The sequence below is a fragment of the Aphelocoma coerulescens genome (assembly GCF_041296385.1).
Source record: "Aphelocoma coerulescens isolate FSJ_1873_10779 chromosome Z unlocalized genomic scaffold, UR_Acoe_1.0 ChrZ, whole genome shotgun sequence".
In the NCBI taxonomy this organism is placed as follows: domain Eukaryota; kingdom Metazoa; phylum Chordata; class Aves; order Passeriformes; family Corvidae; genus Aphelocoma; species Aphelocoma coerulescens.
In genome coordinates, this window is record NW_027184085.1 from 43211488 (window position 1) to 43234573 (window position 23086).

The 23086-nt window shown below is 38.3% G+C and overlaps 1 protein-coding gene across 1 annotated transcript in view; it reads right to left on the reverse strand.

Annotated features, from left to right (window-relative positions):
* The window catches only part of ADAMTS19 (ADAM metallopeptidase with thrombospondin type 1 motif 19), a 135718-nt gene that overhangs the window by 6104 nt on the left and 106528 nt on the right, over nt 1–23086 (reverse strand). The window contains exons 18-21 of the mRNA XM_069002224.1: nt 22189–22342; nt 19289–19424; nt 16795–16999; nt 14739–14891 (exon numbers count right to left, since the gene is read on the reverse strand). Of these exons, the coding sequence (XP_068858325.1) occupies nt 14739–14891; nt 16795–16999; nt 19289–19424; nt 22189–22342 (648 nt within the window). The remainder of the gene's footprint in view (nt 1–14738; nt 14892–16794; nt 17000–19288; nt 19425–22188; nt 22343–23086) is intronic.

Genomic DNA, 23086 nt, shown 5'->3' on the forward strand with positions numbered 1-23086 from the left:
AATATCACAACTTTAGACAAAGAAACTGACATCAAAGGATGATTAAATGAAATGTCTCAGTTCATATAGGAAACCTGTGGCAAAGCAGGAAATAAAGTAATTAGTGGTCTATCTTCTTTTCTCACCACAGAAATGCACTAAATTTTAACAGTCCCTTTATTCTTATTTTGAAAGAATGGGAACTTATTAAGTCTTTTAAGATGTTTGGGGAACATTGAGAAGAGGCAGGGCTACCACAGTGATTTGCAATCCAAAACATTTAAACTCAACTTAGTCAGTATGTAAGTAAAGCAAGATTTTTTCACACAGCTGGGATTTAAAAATCAATGAGGGATCCGATAGGCATGCTGTGCTCTTCTATTGATACAGCAGCAGCAGCAGCAGCGGCAGTGTCTGACTTCAAAATTAAGAATTCTACTGACTGGAAGCCAGAAAAAAAGTATCTTTTTGCCATATCTATATTATCCCATATTCAAAGTAATATGAAACAGTATGAAATAGGGAAAGCAGCAGGCATTTAGCAGTGCGCTTGCTAGCTACACAGGCAAACAGTGAGGTTTCTGTCTCCATGAAGTGGCCTTAAACATGAACTTGTTTTGCAAACACATCAGCCAACTGCTGTCACAACTGAGAGAAGACACTGAATATTGGAGAAGTAGTTCATAATATTTTTCTTCTTTATCCTGAAAAGATACATACTTTGTCTGACTTAACTAGGAGACACCTCAGCTTCTGCAGATCAGCCAGATGTACCTTCAGAGCAACAGCTCTGACCCTCATTTTACATTCTAGCTGAAGCAGACTCTTCCAAAACTGCCTCCCAAGCTTGCCTCACCTTTGGATTTATCTCACTGCAAATATTGAATCTGAGGTAAATACCTTTCACTGGATGTGCAGCTGTTGCATTTTAGGTACTGCTTGTGGTATGTAGTTGTAGTGGTTTGGTTCAAAATATGCATTACTTACTTATTTGGCTTCTGTGAGATAAGAATTAGGAGAAAGCAAAGCAGGAACAAAACTTAAAAGCATATAAAGAAGTTTATTAACAGACCTAACAGAAAGAAAAAAAGCCAAACTAAACTTTCAAAACACTTCTCCCCCCCCCCACCTTTCTCCCTTCTCCCACTGACAATGTAAAAAGACAACCCTTGAGATTTCTTCAGTCAGTCTACCACCTCTATAATAATCTCTTTTTTTCAGTTCACTTAGGGAGAAGAGTCTCTCTTGCTCATGGTATGGAGACATCTCCACAAGAAACAGTTCTCTCATGGCTTCAATGTCACAGCAAGACAGCCGCCCGGGTTGGTTCTCTGCTTGCATGTGAGAGTTCCTTCCCTCATCTTACAGTTTTCCCCACAACTGCTTTTGAGGGTACCATTTTAAGATTGAGCTGTTCAGAAGCAAAGGTTCTCTTCCCCTGTCTCTGGGAGTATCTTCATCTCTAGGAACAGAGGTCTTCTTCTTCCCTGGGAGCAAGGGTCTTCATCATTTTTGTCTCTCTCTGTTCAAGCTTCTCATCAAATCACAGCGACTTCATCATTTGCTTATTTCAGCACAGGTACTTTTGCTCACAATTGCAGTTTGAACGCTCCACCCCCCATGCTTTCATGAAATTACAGTGGGTACTCTGATGTATCATAGTCCATCACCCTAGCCTTACAAAGGAATTTCAGCCTCTAGGTTTGAAGCATCTCCTCTTTCTCCTCTCTCGGGGTTTCAGCTCTTCCTTCTTCACTGACTTTGGTGTCTTTATGGCGTTTTCTTCACACGCCTTCACCTTTCCTTTTCTTTTGACTTGAGAGAGGATTGATGTCTGCAGGCTTCATCTGTTCTGGAGGCAGCTTACAACACTACAAGGGTGAATCTCACCCGGCCCCGCAGCTGGAATTCCCTTATCGCTGTTGGCCACACGCTCTTTGCCGGCAGCGCCTCAGATGAATCTCGGCCTCACTGGGCGAGGCCCGGCCTGGCCGAGCCGCGCCGCGGGGCCGCCGGCAGGAGCAGGGCCGCGGGTGGAACAGGGCCACGAGGCTCCGGGGTGGCTGTCGCCCAGCCGGCCCCGCCCGCACTGAGGGGCTGCACTGGGTGTCCAGCGAGCAGAAGCGGCTGAGATCTCAGCCAAGCCGCACCACGGCTGACCTGGCCGGGCCGTGCTGAGCAGGGCCCAGCCTGGCCCCGCTGGGCCGCGCTGCGGGCCCCCCCAGTTACCTGTCTGAAAGCCCGAAGCAAGAGAGCTTTCCCGGGCTTTGTTCATTCTTAAATGTGGATCACAGAGGTGTGTCAAGCTTCTTAAGTGGCTAAAAAAAGTTGCCAATATTCAAACTAGCCAATTGATTGGTTCTATTGGGTGTAGAGGAAGCTGTAAGCACCTCTTTGCAAAAGAATCACTTCCGTGGCTGATGGAGCCTTCTTTAACTAAAAATGCTAAACCACGACAGTAGTTGAAGCTGTATAGCTTCTGCATATTTCTGGAATTTCCATGTTTAAAACTCTAACAAAGCTTTCCATTTCAAAGAAATAAAAATATTTTCACTTTTACATATGAAGCAGTGAATTCAATCAGAAATAAATTTATCTGTCAAAACTGCTACTAGCTTGCATTTTTATGTGCTTATATATATACATATCTATCTATATATATTTATATCTAAAGGTAAAGCTTACAGATTTAAGATTACAGCTTAAAGATTTACAGAAAATGCCCACTCCAAACCAATATGTAGCAATTTCATTAATTTAGCACGTCTCAGGTTAACTTAAACCGACAGATTTTATTAGTAGTGAAGGAAGAATACATTTCTATAGTTCTTCTTCCCACCCACTCTATCTCCAAAATGTCAGTCCTACACATGCAATACTTCATTTTTGTGGGGGTTAATTGCATTTTACTTCTCACTGTTCAGATGACCTACACTTTAAGGCCATGTAGCTGATTAGCAAAAATTCCCGTAGGACAACTTTATTTGTAGGTTTAGACTAAATGTTCTAATACACAGCCAGAGGGGGTTTTTATGTGGCTGTTAATCTGTACATTTTGGACACAGTCCTAAAGATACTGTCAAACCATTCAAGCAGCAAGACATGTAAACCATTCCTGTTAAAGATTACAAAAAATCCCTGTGCAAAGATAGTTAACAGCTATTCTTTAAAATCTCTTTTTTTTCTTTCAAAAAAAAAAAAAAAAATCTAACTACCCTGTGGTTTGAATTTTGTCCTACTTTTGAACTTCTTTTAGACATAATTTCAAGGACAGAAACCTATGTGTTAAATATAACAATCCTTACACTTGGCATGCACACCCGCTACCCAAGATTCCTTCTTTCTGTTCCCTTCCAAAGATATATATTCTGGAGAGAATACATATTCCCAAGGCCAACAGCTGAGGAAGTTGCTGTAATGTGTTAGCTGCTTCCAGCTGGCCTCCATGAGAAGGAGGAATTCCTAAATTAAGGGAAAAATTGTCACTGGCAGACAGTAACAGTCAAAATGCATCTTTCTGCCAAGACAACAGGCAATCACTGAAGAGGCTGATACAATCCACAATGAAAAAGCCAATCTGTGACAGTATTAACAGAATTGACTTGGACAATTTATTTTTGAGAATAAGTGGAGTGTTCAATAAAAGGTTTTACAAGTCTAAGTAGCATTCAAAGCAGAGGCTGACGTGCTCCTAAGGAAACTCAGTGATGAGTTTTACTGGAAATTATTAGCAGAGCATTCCTAATCATTTATGTATAGGTTCATCAGTTCCAGCTTTTAAACGGTTTCAACCTTTTCATGAAGCGAGTGTGAAACAAGAATAGCAAGCAATCAGACTTTAGCAGCAGGATTCATATTTGCTGACATGCTTGCAAAATCTTTTTCTATTTTGTCTTTTTATGAAGTTTGTATTTGAAGGCAGGTAGTAGATAAAGTGGTGCATTTTTTTTCAGCAAAGGCTTTTTACTGAGTTTGGCAATATTCTTAAAGATTATCTAAATCAAGCAACTAATCTGGAGTTTATTTAAGTCCTTTTTTTTTTTTTTTTAGATATAGGCATTTCTGAATAGTGTAAAAAAAAGAGGGACTGATGGATACAAGCATAAGATGGAGTCTGAGTTCTCACATGCATCATTTCCAGGAAGGTCTTTCTGCCTCTCTCATTTCTGACACACCCAACACCTCAGCATGCCAAATTTAAAATTCAGAACTTGTGCTAAGTTTAGATAAAAAAAATCTGCTGTTGGTCTCTTCTAAGTTTAGAAAGTTTGAATCGTCCCTATTTATTTTAATTTTACATTATTTTTATTTTCCTTCTTCTGCCCCCCTGTCCCTCCATTTTTTCTTTCTAGCTCCTCTTTCTGGGATAAGAGCTTGTACTGCATAGCTCTTCAAAAGAGGTAAGATTTTCAATTAAGTCAGACAGAGCCCAAGTTCCCTTGATAAACTAGAGATAGAGCTCCTGTGGTGGAAATCCTCATCACCTCATCTCAATAACCTGGACCTTTCTTTTCTCTTTCTTTTTTTTTTTTTTTCCCCTTCCCCTTCCCCTTTTTCCTTTTTTTTCTTGAATCCCTTTTAAGGTCCCATGCAGAACAATTTGGTTGTTTGGCAGATGAGGCAGAACTGCCTTTGGTATCAAGACAAGAAGCAACTCAAAGTTTATGAGTTGATTACAAAAGGAATTTTTTTTTTTCAGGTCATTATATATGCACCTATTCTTCAGAATATCACCACCTGTCCACTCCGAATCAGTAGTGGAGTTTGATAGGTTTGAAACTGAATGGGCTCTCTGGACTCAGCTTGGAAGTGGAAAATTCTTTGTCTCCATGTGAAACCCAGGCTCCATCACCCAATTTCTTTCTTGGATGAATTAATGAAACACAATCATCCACTTCATGGTTTAAAAACCAGGATTATCCCAATGACACTGGTTTGTTCTGTTAGAGACAAGCTGGAGTTCAAATACATAAAAAACCTATGACCCTATTACAGCCTCCCATTTCCCCCGATATCATGGAAGGTATCAGCATTTTTCTCTCATCATTAATGACCTACATTAAAACATGGACAAGTCCTGTAGTACCATAACAGATCTAGAAAGCCAAGTTTCTCTATATGCTCCAGATGTACTTACACACCATTTTAAATTTTGTATTTATGCTTTCTATAAATCTATATTTAAACAAAAACACATTCAAGTTTTAAGGCAAGTTAAATATATTGCCACTTGAAATAGTTATTTATTCTTATTTAGGACTTTAGACACACTGCTAAATAGTATTTGACATCATAACACTGGTTTTACAAATTTTAGCCATGATTGTGCACCTTTGCTTGGGCACTGTTGCAGGGACTCCTGTTAGTGAGGAAACAGAAATAAATTTTAGCTTTGGATTTGCGGTTGTCCTGGATGTCTGCCTGTGCTGACTCACCCATGGATATATTATTGCCACTAGTGCTTAGCAAAGAACAAGACATTATTATATTTCAAATTTTCATATCTGAAATATCATTGCATGGTATTTTGGCAGGACATGACCTTCCATTCATTTTAACTATCACACATCCAAACAAGAATCTGGAAACAGTTAGATTTCATGACATAATTACCTTTATCTTTCTGATTAAATTAGTTGAGTGTGCTATTCAGAACTGATGAAAATGAATTCTTAAAATTAATTTGAAATATTTACCTTTGAGTACATAATTATATCAGGATACATGACAATGCTAGCCTGATGCTCAGTACAAAACCTTGCAGGGAAAAGCATATCTCAACAGCACAAAGAAGTAATTAAAGACTTACGGTATTTCTAATGAAAAGACAGGTCATAGAACCCACTAAGGACATAAAGGACATTTCAAAGGAGGGAAAATGAAACCTCCAGGAAAATCCTTTCTTTTAAAATTTTCTATTTTACCTATTTACTTTTCAGAAATCAAAGAAACACATGTCAAAAAGCTGTTTTGTACAACATAGAATTAAGCACTGGCCTTTAAATATCATCCAACTATGTAGCACTTTCAAGTTTTTCCAGTAGATTGAATAAATGAAAGAGCTCTTTTCTGATAATGAATTTACTTCCGGTCACTGTATCTACCAAATTTTAAATAATGAAGACCTGAAATGATAGCAGGTGCCTCACCTGAACGGCTATGAAAGGTATTAAAAAAACCAAACCAAGTTTACAAGGAAACAGAACCCTTAGAACTTTTATTTAGCTGAAATACGAGAATAAAATCATGGAATCAGTTAAGCTGGAAAAGACCTCTAAGATCATTGAGTCAAACCATTAACTCGGCACTCCCAAGTCCATCACTAAACCGCATCCATAACTAACACAACTACATGTCTTTCAATACCTCTAGGGAGGGTAACTCCATTGTTTGCCTAGGCAGTCTGTCCTAATGCTTGATAACCCTTTTGCTGAGGAACTTTTTCCTAATATTCAATCTAAGGCTCTGCTGGCTCAACTTGAGGCCATTTCCTCTCATTGCATCACTTGTTACCCAGGAGAGGAGACCAGCTCCCACCTCACTACACCTACCTTTCAGGCAGTTGTAGAGAGAGAAAGTCTACCCTGAGCCTCCTTTTCTCCAGGCCAAACAGCCCGAGCTCCCTCAGCCACCCTTCACAGGACTTGTACTCTAGACCCTTCACCATCTCTGCTGCCCTTCTCTAGACACGCCCCAACACTTCAATATCTTTCTTATAGTGAGGGGCCCAAAACTGGACAGCCTCGCCAGTGCTAAGCACAGGGGGATGGATGATTGCTGCCCAGGTCCTGCTGGCCACACTACTGCTGATGTAGGCCAGGCTACCACTGGCCTTCTTGGCCATCTTGGCACAGCTGGCTCATGTTCAGTCACTGCTGACCATCAGCCTCATCCTTTTCTGCCAGGCAGCTGTCCAGCCACTCTGCCCCCAACCTGTAGCACTGCCTGCGGTTGTTGTGATCCAAGTACACAATCCACCACTTGGCTTCGTAGAACATCTTACCACTGGCCTCAGCCCATCAATTCAGCCTGTCCTGATCCCTCTGCACAGCTTTCCTACCCTCAGCAAGTCGACATTCCCATGCAACTTGGTGTTGTCTATGCACTTACTGAGGGTGCACTTGATTCCCCTGTCCAGATCATCAATAAAAATGTTAAACACGCCCTATACTAAACCCCAGGGAATACCTCTTAGTGGCCAACTGCCAGCTGGATTAACTCCATTCACCACTCGTCTCTGGGTCCAGCCATACAGACAGTTCTTAACAGCAAAGACTGAACCTGTCCAAGCCATGGGCTGCCAGCTTTTCCAGAAGAATGCTGAGGGAGACAGTGTCAAAGGCTTTACTAAGGCCCAGGTAGACAACATCCACAGTCTTTCCCTCATCCACTAGGTGGATAACCCTGTCTTAGAAGGAGATCAGGTTAGTCAAGAACTGCTTTTAATAAACCCATATGCTGACTGGGCCTGATCATGCAGGTTCAGTACCTGCCATATGATGACACTCAGGATGATCTGCTCCTGACCTTCCCCAGCACTGAGGTCAAGCTGACAGGCCTGTAGTTCCCTGGATCCTCCTTCCAGCTTCCTCAGTACCCTCATGTGGATCCCATCCACCCTCACAGACTTGTCAGCTTCTAAGTGATGGAGCAGGTCACCGACCATTTTTCCTTTCCATTATGAGGGTTTGGTTCCATTTCCCATCCCTGTCTTTCAGCTCAAAATGTAGTATTAAAGATTGAGGTGAAGAAAGTATGAAGCAGCCTTTTCTTCATCCTTTGTCATTATGTTTCCCTCTGCATCCAATAAAGGATGAAGATTCTCCTTAGCCCTCCTTTTTTGTTGGACATGTGTTTATAGAAGCATTTTTTGTTCTTTATGGTAGTAGGACGATTAAATTCTAGCTGGGCCTTGACCGTTCTAATCTTCTTCCTGCATAACCTCACAACATTTTAGTAGTGCTCCTGAGTTGCCTGCCCCTTCTTACAAAGGTCACAAACTCTTTTTTTCCCCCCCAAGTTACAGCCAAAGCTCTCTGTTCAGTTAGCTCGTCTTTCAGCACATAGGGACAGACAACTCTGGAACCTTTAAGATTTCTTTCTTGAAGAATGTTTAGCCTTTCTGGACTCCTCTGCCATTCAGGACTGCCTCTCAAGGGACTCAGTCCATCAGTCTTCTAAACAGGCCAAAGTCTGCCCTCTGGAAGTACAAGATGGCAATTCTGTTGCCTCCTCTCCTTACTGCTTTGAAAACTGAAAACTCTATCATTTCATGGTTGCTGTGCTCAAGACAGCCTCTGAAACAATTATTTCAAAAGAAATTTTCAAGATTCGGTTATTTCTTATGTTTTTAAAGTGTTTTTATATTTTCACTAGTCATAAGCTACCAGAAAACAGCAAAAAAGTGACAATCACACAGGTTAAAACAAAACGACAAAAACCAAACAGTAAATACTTTTGAGACAGAATAAGAATTTCATAGAAGATCAAGTTTATCACAAAAATGAACACCTGAGGCAATACTTTCTTTAGCTGCATGTAATATAGGATAATGGAAACATGAAAGAAAAGAAGTTCCAACTAACAAAAATCAGCTAGGTCCCACCAAAAAGAATGGATTACATAAATTTTAACAGAAACCAAGTGAACCAGCTATAAGAGTTATGTGTTGGCAGATGATAGAGTCAGAGATACTGAGGAAGATATTTGGAAAGAGAGAGATTACCTTAAAAATGGAGATACAGCAGGCAAAAGAACCCCTAATGCACTGAGTCTCAGCACCAGACCATTTATCTACCTGCTTAAAATACACATCAGCCTTCCAGAAGATCCACTTTCAAAGATCTCAGCACCCTCAACAAAAATTGGTAGGCATTTCTGGGAAAGCACATAGCAGACATAGGACATTTCTTCTCTTCAGCAATTCCCAAGAATGGCTTTCTTCACTTACATCTGTGTTTTTATGCATAAATTAAATCCCCTACAGCGGTAATGCATGGCCTAGCACTGTAAAACTCACAAGCAGAAAAGTTTGAAATTTGTATCTGCTTGGGTATAGCCTACACTAGAACGGCTTGGAAGACATTAGCAGTGGCAAAGGAGGTGATGGGAAGCTGCCAACACTGCTTTCCGTAACTTCTGCATTTGTAGCTGCACGACACAGCTTGTCTCCTTTGCCTTGCCTTCCCAGGGATCACTAAACCCAGTCAATCACACTTGTCAATTTCAAAGAGTGCCAAAAGCTGGTACAGGAAATAGTAGCCCCACTGTTTTGCTTATAGTAAAGGTTTCAGTCTGTAGGTAGAACCACAGAAAATCTGGCAAGAAGGAGCACACAGAAAATTATAGAGCTGCCTAAAGGTTCAAAGTCAATAACTGCATACTAATATTAACAATATTTAGTTTTGAAATATTGCTGGGCATAAGTAGAAGAAAACAAAATTTATTTATAATGTTATCAATTATCTATTTTAGCACCATTTTTATCATTTTACTTCTAATACCAGGAGTAGAAAACCCTACCTTGTTCAAGTATATTTCAGACCTCCTTTTCTTTTGGAATTTCCTAGGTTTTCTCTAACTGTTCAGGTTTATGAAGGTGACTTAGAAGTCAATCTTTTCACTACTGATTTGTGTCTCTACAGAAGACATCTCAGCCTGCTTCCCTGGAAACCACTTTTTAATATCATCAGAGTCCAAAACAATTTTGTTCAATTGATGAATGCATCAATATTACCCTTTTCTTCCTCTGTCAGTGTCAGGGACACAACAGTGTCTCCCAACAGTGGCTGTATAAGTGAATCTCCTCTTTCCCCGTACTGCTCCTTCAGGTGGCACTGTGCAGCACGTTGCACATTGTGCGGCGAGACCGTGGTTGTACAGACACATTTAAGCACGGGGCTGCATTTGCCTCCACTACGTGCTGCCATCTTCCAGGCACCCTCTTCTAGCTATGAGGGTTGATTTTCTGCACATGCACCCTTCTTTTTGCACCATACCATCTCTTATACTCCATGTGAAGGTCATTTTGGGAACGAACTTGTTCACTTCTTGATGAAAAAGTTAAAAAGTAATGTATAAAAGTGGTAACTTCTGCTTAAGACCTTCCCCTAGGACATATAGGGGAAAATAGAGTATGTATTATGAGGTGGATTTAATTTTTTTTTTCTTTCTTTTCCTTTTCATTACTTATTTGATTGTATAGTTCTCCCATTACCATGTCAAGTAAGATTGCAAGCATCTTTCAGGAGCAGCTGTTAGCTTCTTTTGTTCTTGTTTGTTCATTACTTGATTTTCTCTGAGGCCTAGGAAGGTTCAATCCAGATGTGAACTATTAAGATGTACTACAACTTAATTATTTCCTAATATAACCACATTTACAGATAATGCAGCTTGAGAGACAACACAACACTCACTCATAATTACCTTTAGATTCCAATTTGGTATTCCCCAAAACTTTCTTAACCTAAAGACACTTGTAGCAGAAAACCAACAAAGATATCTTAGCAGATCTAGGTGTGATACAGACGCTAGAGTTTCCCATTTATATGTGATTTTCTGTGTACGCAAAATGGGTGATATCTACTTTTAAAATCCTTTCCAGTCTTATTAGTGGTTTCTTCTATCATTAAGGGTGGTCTCATTCTGTTTCTCTAGAAACTAACATGACACTACATTTATTCCAGCCAAAATACTACAGCACATTGATCTAAAAAAAACCTTTATCTGAAACAGAAGATGTTAATATTACAGGACTGGTTAGAAATGTACAAAATTTCCCAGTCTCATTTAATGATATTGACATCTTCCATATTACTTGCTCATGCTTCACTTCTGAAACAAAGACATACCTCATTTGCTGCAAATTAATGATATGTAAGTCAATATGAAAGTTATTGACATGATGACAGTATTATTTTAACGTATATTATTTCACATAATGTGATTTCTTTGTCCATAAATCTACTGATAGTGTTATATTTTGACTCATGGCCAGCACTATTCCATTCCAAGAATCTAAAGGACCTTAATGATTTTGGATGGGGATACAAGGAAAGAAACCAAGACTAATTCCCTTGTCAGTAAAATTATAACATTAATATCATCCTATTTTTTTTTAATTGAAGGCGATTAAATCAGTTGAGTTTGTTTGCCATGGGAATTTAGAGGCTGTTTAAATATTTAAGCACACAATTTAAAGGTTGAATGCCCCATGCTCTTGAATAGCTGGCAGAAGAAGTTTGTGGGTTTTTACCTTCTCTCTGTTTACATATGTTCTCTGATTGGTGCAGAAGACAAACAACCCTTATCACTGACATCTGCTTTCTGTACCAGTCATTTGGTAGCTCACTCTGTGATTCTGTCTCCTGCTAACAGCAGGAGACTTGACTTCCTCCATCTACACACTTTCTAGGGAGTACTGCATGTACTGTCTGAAATAAATAATTTGGAATAGGCCATGAATTCTGGGATTCATTGGTATAAAAACTGAGCAGTTGCTTCTGATGCCCTTTCAGACTCAGCGGAAAAAGACAGTAGGAGACTAACCTTTGCTTCACATTTCTGCTTCTTCAGGCTAGAGACAAAGTGAACTGCATCCCAACCATGGGGATCGCTACCCCAGATGTTGTATTTGATTCCTCAGCATCTCTGGGCTAACACACAGATACTATTTCAAAATTCTGCTGCTGCTCCATCTTTAGTTTTTACAGAATGCATCCTTTTTCCAATCCTTTTACAACTTATGCCCCATTATCCTCTCTGGTGTCCTACACACACATACTGTATATCTCTTCATCTTACAAACTGCTGCTCCTAAATTCTGGTTTGTTGCCCAGTCTTTTGATCCTATTTTTCCTTGCTGAATGATACAGTACCATATCAAACTTAGGTTTTCAAATACCATTTTCAATACCCACTTTTCTAAATTATTCTCTCTTCCAAAATTCATCCTGCTTCTCATGCTTCATTTATTCTGACAATGTTCCGAAGAGTCTAGATAGTAGCAGAAAAAAATATAGTTTCCTACATAAAGTAAAGTACCTTAAACATGCCTTTTGAGCACCCTATGCTGCTGAAATTTAAGTGTTTTTTGGAGAATGACTTCTACAATGATATGTTCTGTAGTAAGCTGTGCAGATGTGTAAACATGCAATTCATCTCCTTTTCATTTCACCTCTCCTCCGAGTATTTGTTTATACTTAGCTGATGAATGCCTCTGAGCATGATCCTGTCCTTGTATGGCTTTGAAATGGGTAGCCAGTGGGCAGCTTAGCAAGGGACAATGGTGCTAACAACACCTTGCCCTACCTGGTGCCAGAATAGCTATGATCTCTGAGCATTCCTCATTTGAAGGTAACGCTCACATTGTTAGGTAGGATATTCCATGGATGGCATTCGCTGGGAAAATACATTGTCATTAGTAATGTTGCTAGGTACTAGCTGAAGAAGCTCAGTTTGAGCTTTTATTCTTTTCTTTCTTGTCATACTCATATTCCTCACAAAGGTGGGCACAGGGCCCAAGTGATGTTAAGAGCAGAGATGTTTAGTGTATTGACCCACTGTACTGATTGAAACGCCATTACAGATTGAAATGTTGCACACAGGCAAAAGACTTCTTTTAGATTAAGTTTGAGTTTTAGAAGGATTATTGTGTTTATTGATCTGTTGGAGCATGGACTTTTGGTCAAATTTTCTTTGATCTTGGTATTGTTGAAACATAGAGCTTAAAAACTATTTAATCTCTATGTAACTATATCAATAAAACAAATTAACCCCATTACAGTACTCCATAATTATTAATAATGTTGTCTTCTCAATAATACTGTAATTTAAGATTCATTAGGAGTTCAAGGGAAACAGCAAAGAGAGTAAAGATCACATTAAGTCTCTTGTTTCAATGTGTGAGAAGCGTCATTTAAATTTTTCAAGTCAAGTCTTGGCATTAGCTAAGGAGAACTTGGCTCTGCTCAAAGGAACAGACTTCTGTCAATGTCAAGAACAATCCTAAAGAGTAAAAACAGTGAACACAGAAGGCTGCACTGAACCTCTGGGTTAGAAACACACAGTGAACAAAGATTAACATTTATCTGAGCTTTTAATTTGTTTTCACCATTGCAGACATTTTAACATGTATGCCATGACTTCATGTTGCTATGTACTCCTTCAGTGGAACAGAAGAGTAACAGAGAAAAGAAATAAAAATCCAAGTATATTTTAAATTGAACTTGTGTCTCTGTAGAGAAATCAAAGTATCTATTTTTTAGTATAAATCTTGGAAAATCTCTGCTGTAAAAGTCACAGTCAGACTGTATGTTAACTGTTCAAAATATTTTGCCAATTCCATAATTCCTCGTGTCCTAATTGTGAAGTTCAAAGTACAATTTAGGTGAGAGTGTTACAGCTTTAACTCTAGGAGGAGAGCAGAAAATACAAGATTGTCAGTAAGTTTTTTGTACACTCATCTATGACATGGATGTTTGTGAAAAGTACTGAATTAGAGAATAAAGTTCTCTCCAGAGGGCACTGGGAACACAGTGTAACTGTCTGAGCATCCCCACATAGCCTCAGCAACCCCAATTTGAATGACTGCTTCAATTAAGAAAGCAGATGGTTATTTCTCCATGGTTTACTTCCTACCGGTGCTAGTGCTAAATGAGGCAGGTTTTAACCATAGTTATGTGGTAGAGAAAAGGAAATACTAAACTTTATTGCCAAATGTATCTTCTTGTAAAAGTAATACTGCTACTGAAAGTTAGTTGCTTCTGTTGTTTAAAAAAATTAATGGTTATACTATGTGCTTTTGAAGTAGCTAGTTACTCATGAAGTACTTGCAGCTAATTCTTGGAAGGCTGGCTAGTCATACACTGCTGGCTTTAGTCCTTGTTTCCAGCTCCTACATCACATGAAAGACAACTAAAAATACATTAAATACTTCTCCATACAAGCAAGTTAAAAAAATGCTGCAATAATGTTAGGTGCTGAAAGTAAAAGTGTTGTGTGCAAAGTTATGAAGAGAAGCAAAGAAAATAAAAAGAGATTACAATCTTTCTGCTAAAATGTAGTCTGTGACACAGCAAGAGAAAACCTTGACAAGGTTCAATTTCAGAATTTCAGCATGTTTTGGATATTCCAAAACTGTATCAGATATTCAAGGTCAATCATATATCTAACCAATATAATTTGTTACTGTTTGTCCTATGCTTATCCACCTCACTAAAATCAAAATCCATATGCCAAGGACATAATGTAATGACAGCTATGTTGAGTATCCACAATAATAAAAGAATAATAACAGAATAACAGTATTAGATGCTTCCTAGATGCTAAATGGTTTATGTGGAAATTTAATAGGTTAAAGGTGCTCCTAATTTAATAGGCTAAAGGTATATAAGGCTGGAGGGTGTACTTTATTGGAAACACAAATAAAATGTGCAAACACAAATTAACAAACTATGTAAACTGTAAGGTTGGAGTTAACTGCAGTTTCTGAAGTTGCTTGCCGGCCTACTGACAACAGTAAATTCATACAGATTTGAATTATACTGAAGATTTATCTCACACTAATTTCATATTCCTGATTTTTATTTATTCTGAAGGCTCACTCTGACTACCAGTTTAGGGTTGGGGTTTTTTTGTTTATAGCCTTATTGTTCCCTCAGCTGGGACATTTGTACACTTTTGATAAGAGTAATTCTTATTAAGAACTCAACTTGTGAAATGTATTATGCTGGGGGGCACTGGTATCAAGGATTACTCACCTTAGACCAGTCTCCCATTCTCCAGACGTAGCATTTGGAATAGTCCTCACAGTCCTCTGCCTCTTTAGGTCTTGTGGACAAAACACATTTCTTGCGTGGATTGGTGCACCTCACAGTCCGATGCCGTACTCCCTTACCACACTTTACAGAGCACTGTTGGAAAAAAATGTTTTTCAGATTTCTACAAAATTCACTTACCCCATTTCATCCCCTTCTATGTGACTTCTGTTAGGCCAACATAAGTATTTCACAGCTTCAGTGATCTACTGACTGCCAACCTTCAATTGCATCAACACCAGCTATATTAAAAAATAAAAACTGAACAAAAATTCCTTATGGGACAGAATGATAATCAGTTCGTTTTTGCCTAAAATTAGATCAAAACTTAAGGAAAAAATAGGCTTTAAAATAAGCAAATATCTGAAAAGTTATGATTAAATGGATGCAAAATGTTATAGTAAAAATATTAGGCAATCTTTATTCTTCAAATGAAAAGAAATACAATGATAGAAAATCAAAATAATATTCATAGGAATAAAATATGAAGCAACTTCAGAAAAGCTCTGTTAGTGTCCAACAGGCCTTTTTTGGGAGGGGAAAAAATGTAGAATGGAAAAGTAAGTATTCCAAAGCTATGCAAGAATACAAACTGAACTTGAAAATTCAAAGTCACTATATACACAGCATGTGAAAACTCTCTTCAAGTTGCTCAGAAGTCCTAATCTATGGGGTTTTTCCACCATTCCCACTTAAACTGCCAAAAATGATGCCATTTCCTTCTCAAAACATTATCACTGCTTTTGATCATCCCACTGCTTGCAGTTCAAAACTCTCCTTTGCCAAGCTGATTATAACCGCAGGAAGAAGTAATGGCTAGCTTCCTACATAATGGTGGTAGTAGGAATGGCCATGGGAAATACCTCGCTCTTCAAAAAATATTTATTGCTTCCAACAAAAACATGCTCACTCATTTCTCATCTCTGAAGTAAAACAAACTGACTAAACAATCCTTGTATTTCTTTTTCTCACCTCTGTAAATGGATGCCTTTCTTCTCACAACCAGCCCTCGTATTATAAAACTGTGTACCACACCAGAAACTGCTGCTATTTACATCTCCTATCTCTACCTTAGCATCTGTTTTTCATCTTTGAAAACATTCCCTATTTGTTAGCTCTTTCTTGGTTGAGGATCAAGGGGTTCTGCTGAGTAGAGCAATCCAAAGAAGGGATTGCACCCACATTCAGAAGCTGCTATTTGTATTTTGATCACAGAGGGATCCATAGCACAGCTTCTAGTATGAGAGGCAATCAGAATTGCCTTTACTCTTCCAATGAAGAAGTTCCAAATAACCCTTTCATCTTCATCACCAGATGGCAGTGAGAACAACACTCTTCTTCCTGCATGGTCAGTTAATTTGAGAAGAAACCAAAGATGAAGAAAGCCAAATGGACAAGCACACTTAAAGACTTTAAATTAATAAAGCTTTTTGAACAATAATTACATTTTGCAGCAATCCTTCAGGATGCAACATATGTGAAATCGTGTTATTTGCAAGCCCATTTGCCTATTGCTGTTGCTTTGGAAAAAGAGCAGAGAAGAAAGAGGAAGGGAAGAAAATGTCTTTCTTTGCCAGAAGCTCCCCTCAAAGCCTCTCTGAAGCAGGATGGCATCAGCTGATCCCTTGGTACAAAACATCCCTTGGTACAAAAGTTCATCCCAGATGTTCCCACTCTGAGCCCAAGGTCTTGTAGCTTATAAGTGGTGCCTTAATTCTATTTGTGCCTAGTTACCCACTACTACAGTCAGGACATACTTGATTATACGTGCTTGAGAACTGGCCAGAAGAAACTGTTCCACGACATTAACTAGGTAAAATGTAGTAGTTCTACACAGCTGGTTTTCCTAGTCCCTGAACCCTTTGCCAAATCATTGCATGAGGACCGTGAAAATCATTAGGCTGAGCTGTGCCACTTGATGCTGAAATAAACCTTATTTCCAAAAAATACTAAGGCACAAATAACCACTATGGAGTATTTGTATAAATAAATGCAGCACCTCCGACCAGACTCCCGCCTCCCACACAGTCATGCAGTCCTGGCCTTCACAGCGCTGTGCAGAAGCAGGCTTTGGCCCCAGACAATCCCTCTCCCTAGCTCTGATCAGGGTCCCATTTCTGAGCTGCTGTGTGCAGGCTACTTGTCTATTCTGGGTTCCTTTTCCACATGTCCTTGAACATGGTGTCCATTCTGTCATCATCCATCTGCAAAGAAACACAGGCAATGCAGTAATAAGCAATCAGGAAGGGAAAAATACCATCACATTATCTGGCTCTCTTTGCTCACCACTGTATACACCCAAGACACACTTGCATATTTTCAGCCTCCTTTTACTGTCCTTTTGCTAATGAAGTATTTATCAATCTAACATATATTTCCTTAAATACAGTATTAATGTACATATAAATTCCTTCTGCAGTCCACTACCCCTATGTTTTCAAAGAACTTTCCTCTAATTATAATTCCAATTAGAAAACTTTCAAAATATATATACATTTTAAAGATGACAGATCCTTGATCAGCCTGCTTGTTTTTCTCTATATGTCTATCTATGTCAAGTGTATGCCATGAATGTAAAGTCCAGCATTCCTTGAAAATACTCTGTTGCAAGAAAGAATCACTCAAGTGTGAAAGACTCATTGCTCTGGAGAAAGCACAAAAGCCCACAATTCTTCATGTTCTTCAGAGTCAGGCCTAACTCAGGGTGCATGGTTTAAATCACAGCAGCAAGGAAGGCTGATGCAGTTGGCAAAGCCCACATACCTGGAGAGCAGTTGTTCTAGAACATAATTTTCCCCAGATGGTCTGTAGATCCAGATTATGGCCATGTGCCCTTAAAAATCTAACAGTTCTGCTCCTGATGCAGTACACAAGCATATTCAAGGAGACTTAGTTTGCAAGGAGAGTTCTTAAGAAACTGAGATTTAATAAATTTGTTTCAACCTTCTGTCATGCATTTGTAGCAAGAAAATAAAACATTTAACTAAGGGGTTTTTTGTTGTCTGCCCATATATATAATTTTAAAATCATAGCCTGCAAAGATAATGAAATAGACTTTAAGGTATTTCTTCAAATGCCAATAGCAAATAAGTAGTTATGCAAGTGTATGCTTCAGTAACATTTCTGTTGAAACCTAATAATATTTTGTAATGATCACTTACAGTGTATTAAAAACTGGATCATTAAGGATCATTAAATCCTTCTACATTTCTCAGCACATCATCTCTGAGTATCAATTAGCAACATTTTAAAATTTTCACTTAAGAAGCTGGAAAAAACACAGAATGTTGAAAATTTATGGTAGACAATGACTCAGAAAAAGACTAGATTATTCCATTTCTATCCATTAAGTGAACAGTGATGTTAATAAAATAAAACAAAGGTGTTTTCAAATACGCGTATAATGAAATATAAATAATCCCTTCAAAGGGTAATGCCCTAGTTTGGGAAAATACAAATGTAAGTAGTTTTGTTGTACTTAAAATGTATCACACTTTGCATGCACACTTTTTTACCAATTTCAGTGCATCCTTTCCAAAAAAGCTGTGTCTTCTAGTTAACTTAACATACTTTCTTCAACAGTATTTGCATTTAATTTATTTTGGATTGTGTTGTTTAAAAATGCCATCTACCTGTCCTCCAGATGACTGCAGTAGACTGGTCCCAGTGCTTACTCCTGGAGGTGCTAGCCAGCTCTTGCTAGCTGGTCTCCCCTCCCTGAAAGGTGTGGACTTGCTCTAACATGCTTTAAACAAGTCCATGCGATTCTTGAGGACTTCCTCAAGTCGTAATTCTTAGCTACCAAATGGAACCACTCTGAAATGGGCCACTGTGCTGTCCTGGTCAGGCAGTGCAAGGAGCAGGCTGCCAGTTCAGCTGCAGGGACACCAGTGGGTGGTGGGCTTTGCTTGGCATGGGCTGCACATGGTGCTGCCTCCTGCCTCTTCCAGTGTTCAGCCATCAGAGTCTAGTTCAGCCTATTTATTGATCCACGTACAAGGGTGAGAGGGAGAAGAGGAGCAAGGGGCAGGCTCTCTATACTTCCAGTTGCATAAATGTAGAAACAGTGATTAACAGCAGTTATGTATTTATTTACTATTTAGTGTACCCAGAGTTTAACAAGAGCTTTTAAGAAGCAGAGCCTTGATTGAAAAAAACCCCGTTAAAGTATATCATTAATTAAGAGCATCCCATATACATCTTTATATAAATAGCATTTAAATTTCAGTTTTGTAGCACAGGTCAGTCTGTGAGAACAGTTTCTGAGGAAAGTAATGTATCACTTTATTGAATAAGAACTGATTTAGTCATGGTGCTTAAGGACTCTTTTTCATTACAACTCAGGAGAAACTTCCAGCGTTTCTGTTTTCCCTACATTTTGCATTATAACATTTTGGATGAATGTATTAACTGCACATTCATTGCCAGAAGCAGTCCACTTTGAGATTTTTACATCTAGATATTACAGTTTAATTTAACCAAATCACTATTACCTGGTCTGGCAGGGCTGTTCGTTGCACTTGCGGATCTGTGGTTCAGGTTTTGTTAAATATTTGCACTTCTTGTTGTCCACAAGACTGATATTCTTGTTCATAATCTTTGTGCAAGAGACTGTTGTCTTTCTTTCACCTAGTGAAAAAAGAAGCAGGTATGTGAGGAAACCAGGAATATGCAACTTTGTTAAAGGAAGGACACAGATACAGCTATTTCATATACAGTTTGGCTAAAATAACTGCAAAACCAGTATAAGAAATTCAAAGCTAGCAGGGAGCCTGAAAGAAATCCTACAGTTTGTAGGGAACATTTTGAGTTTCTAACCTTGTCTTTGAACACCACCATCAACAGAGTTTTTCTGCTTTACTCCTGCAACTAGTTATAGGCCAAACCCTTACTCTTACTGGAATAATCTTCTTTCTCAACCACTGAAACCCCAGAGCTGAGCAAAGCTTACAGAAAGTTACAAAGAAAAGTATGGTTGTTAATTACTCCATAAGATGAGGAAAGAAATGACAAATTGTGGCAGGCACTCAGATGAAGGGAATCAGCACATGCATCCTTTAATGGGGAGCCTGCACTATTTCTCATTAACTAGAGAGGCCTGATGACCTGATCTGCAGGGTAATCATTTAGGAAGCTGAGTATGGTAGCAGAGATCCAGTGCATGCTCTGTACAGAATTCTTGTCCTGATGGGTGGCCTGGAGCCTGGTGTCTCTTGAACATTGAAGCATTAGAAATTAAAATTTAATGTAATACCGACCACAAGCAGTAACTTGTAATTAGACTGGAGCCTAAATTTTAGAAAGCGAGCAATCCTTGAATTCAGGATTTCAGTTAGTAGAAAATAGGCTCATAACCATTTGCTCCTATGGTTACTTTTTAACACTGTCTGGAAGTTTACTGGCAAAGGGGCTGCGTGTATGAGCAGGGCAGGCTTAAGCATGAACGTTCACCAGAGGTCAAAAATGAGCCTCTGGATGGAGCAGTTAAGTTATAAATGCACATTATGTGCGTGATTACAGCTGACATTTTACACAGTGCTTGTGTACGTGAGAGCACATGCAACTAATCTATCATATCACAGCACTTGAAATGTTTGACAATTCTTTCTGTGTATTCATATTCTCTTCTACATGAAGAAAACTTTTCTGCAACACAGGAGGTCGCAGACCAGTTATATATATAAACATACACAAAACCACATTGGCTTCATCAATAATTTTATCCTGACACATACTTTGAGCATTTAAGCAAAACTATTGATAGTTTTTATATTATTTATTTGGATTAATCAAAATATTGATGCTAAATTTTAATCATAAATAGTTAGGGTAAAAGCTGCAGTATTTTAATTTCATTATTGCTTGATATTTAGACAAGAAACTGAAAGAAGAGAGAAAATAGTTTTGTCTAAAGTAATAAAAATCTTCCAGTAGTATTTCAGAATATTTGCAGTAAGAATACCTTCTATGGAATTTCGTAATAACTCAGCTATTTTAGACAATAACATAAAATGAAGGCCAGTTACAACAGAAAAAAATGATAAACATTAGAGTAAAACATTTAAATATTTATTTAAGCATTAATGTAGAATAAATTACTGACATACTTCATTTTAAGATTTCTGCAGATGATAGGGAACTTCAGAAATATTTGGGGCAATAATGACAGATTGTAGTTGCATTAAAAGTATTCTAAAAAGCCATCAGGAAATTGTAAAAAGTGTGAATTCACAAGTAAACAGGAATGCACTTTCAAGAATCAGAGGATGCTACTAGCACCATGTACAAAATACCTACTAGGGAAGAAGCTTTCTTACCAAACCACAGAAAGCATGTTTATGGAAACTACAGCAATCTTTCATGACACCAGGATTGTTCACAGAGTCAGAGGAGCTAGAACACTGTGTTCTTTATGCTGCTGTTATTAGAAAGAAAAGCATTTCCAGGTTTTCCTATTCAATCACAACGTGCATGGCAGTTTTCAGAACTGTTGATCAGAGCAACCATGACTGTCAAGATTGTAAGCACAAAAGACAGGTATCAAAAATCAGGACAGTGTTCACAGGTGGACTAATTGCACAAGGCATGCACAGATCACTGTACATTGCTTTCATTAAAAATAAAACCTCTCTGAAGTGTTTTTCTAGTGTAATTATAATTTTAAATAACATCTTCTAGAAAACAGTTTTAAAGATTTTTGTTACATCAATACTGTTCATATTCCAATATTTGTTTTCGGAATCATATTTTGTTCTTCCAAAATCACATTTTTTATGGTTAATAAACATAGGAAAAATATCACATAAGCATACTAATATCTGCTGTTGTAATATTTGTTCCATATGTTTCTGGATCATCCTCAACCTATGTTAATAACAGTACTTATTTGATCTGAGACTGGGATTCAGCTTTTCTGTGGTTTGAAATGTCTCTTACAGATCATTTATCTTCAGTAGTTCCAAATACAGAGTGGAATGCACTTTCTATTCTTGTTCTAGCTCTTGCACTTGTATTTCTTCTTGGAAACTGTCCTGAATTTGCTTGTTAGTCTAGATTTTGTTCCTTCATTACCAACTTTTGCTACTTTTTATATTTAGTCTGAATCATTTCCTACAGTTATCACAGTTTTTTTAATGCATTTAGGAAGCATGAGACTGATGTATGTCCACATTGTATGGAATCATACAAGCCACAATGAGGATATTAATATTAAATATACAACACTGACCATCAGAATTGTAAATATATATAAACACACAGTGTTTATACATATAGGTGCATATTGCATACACACATTTGCAATGTGTATATATATGCATATTGTATACACATATGTGTTTTTGATATGTCTCTGTGTGTGTGTGTGTGTTTGTACATTTTTATCTTATTTTACCTCCTCCACATACAGCATCACAGTCCTCCCAGGTAGAATGTGTCCACATGAAAAGGGGCTCTGGTACTTTAGAGCTCTGATTTTCAGGGAGAGGATCCAGTGGGATTGTGTACTCATAGTGTAAACCATAGCTTTGGTCATGGAAAAGCAGCACCTGCAAGACACAAAGAAGGAAAGCCTTCCTACGTACACAGACACTATGGAAGACAAACTCCAAACTGCAAGAAGATAATCTTGAAAAGCACAACAGAGTGACTTGATGCTCTATTGCCTTTCAGTCCTCCTGATGGATTTGCTGGAAGAAATAAATTAGAGCATCCAAATCAAGCCAATGTGAAAAAATATTTTGCTTTATTAAGAAAATTCCTTTAATTTAAAGGATTTGAATTGTGAAGTACTCCCCCATCATGTCTCCCTCTTTCTTTATGGTGGCTATTAACTTTTCCTCTCCTAAACTGAAATGCATCAAAACTCAACTTTTTCATGGAGAACTTGGTGATTGCAATTCTGAAATGGTGATGCTGTGCTATAGTCAGCCAGGATTAAAACAGTCTGAAATTAATTTGAATCTCTCTCCTTAGCTGGCACATCAGCTTTTTATGACATTTGTAGGAATGCTGAGACCTTCAATCCTGCCTCAACAACGTAAAGATTGTTCTTGGATTTAAATGCATTTTTTTACAAGCAGGCTGACAGACCCCCCTCTCTCTCTCTCTCTCTCTTTCTCTCTCTCTCTCTCTCCTTACCACCACCCCCTTCCCACTTTTGTGGGAAGATATATATGTAAACACAAAAGTACGTATATCTTACATAGATCTCATTATCTTCAGGAGTCTGGAAAAAATATTAGTTATTATTCTATATCGTAGGAATCAAGTAAAAAACCCGAACTGTCATA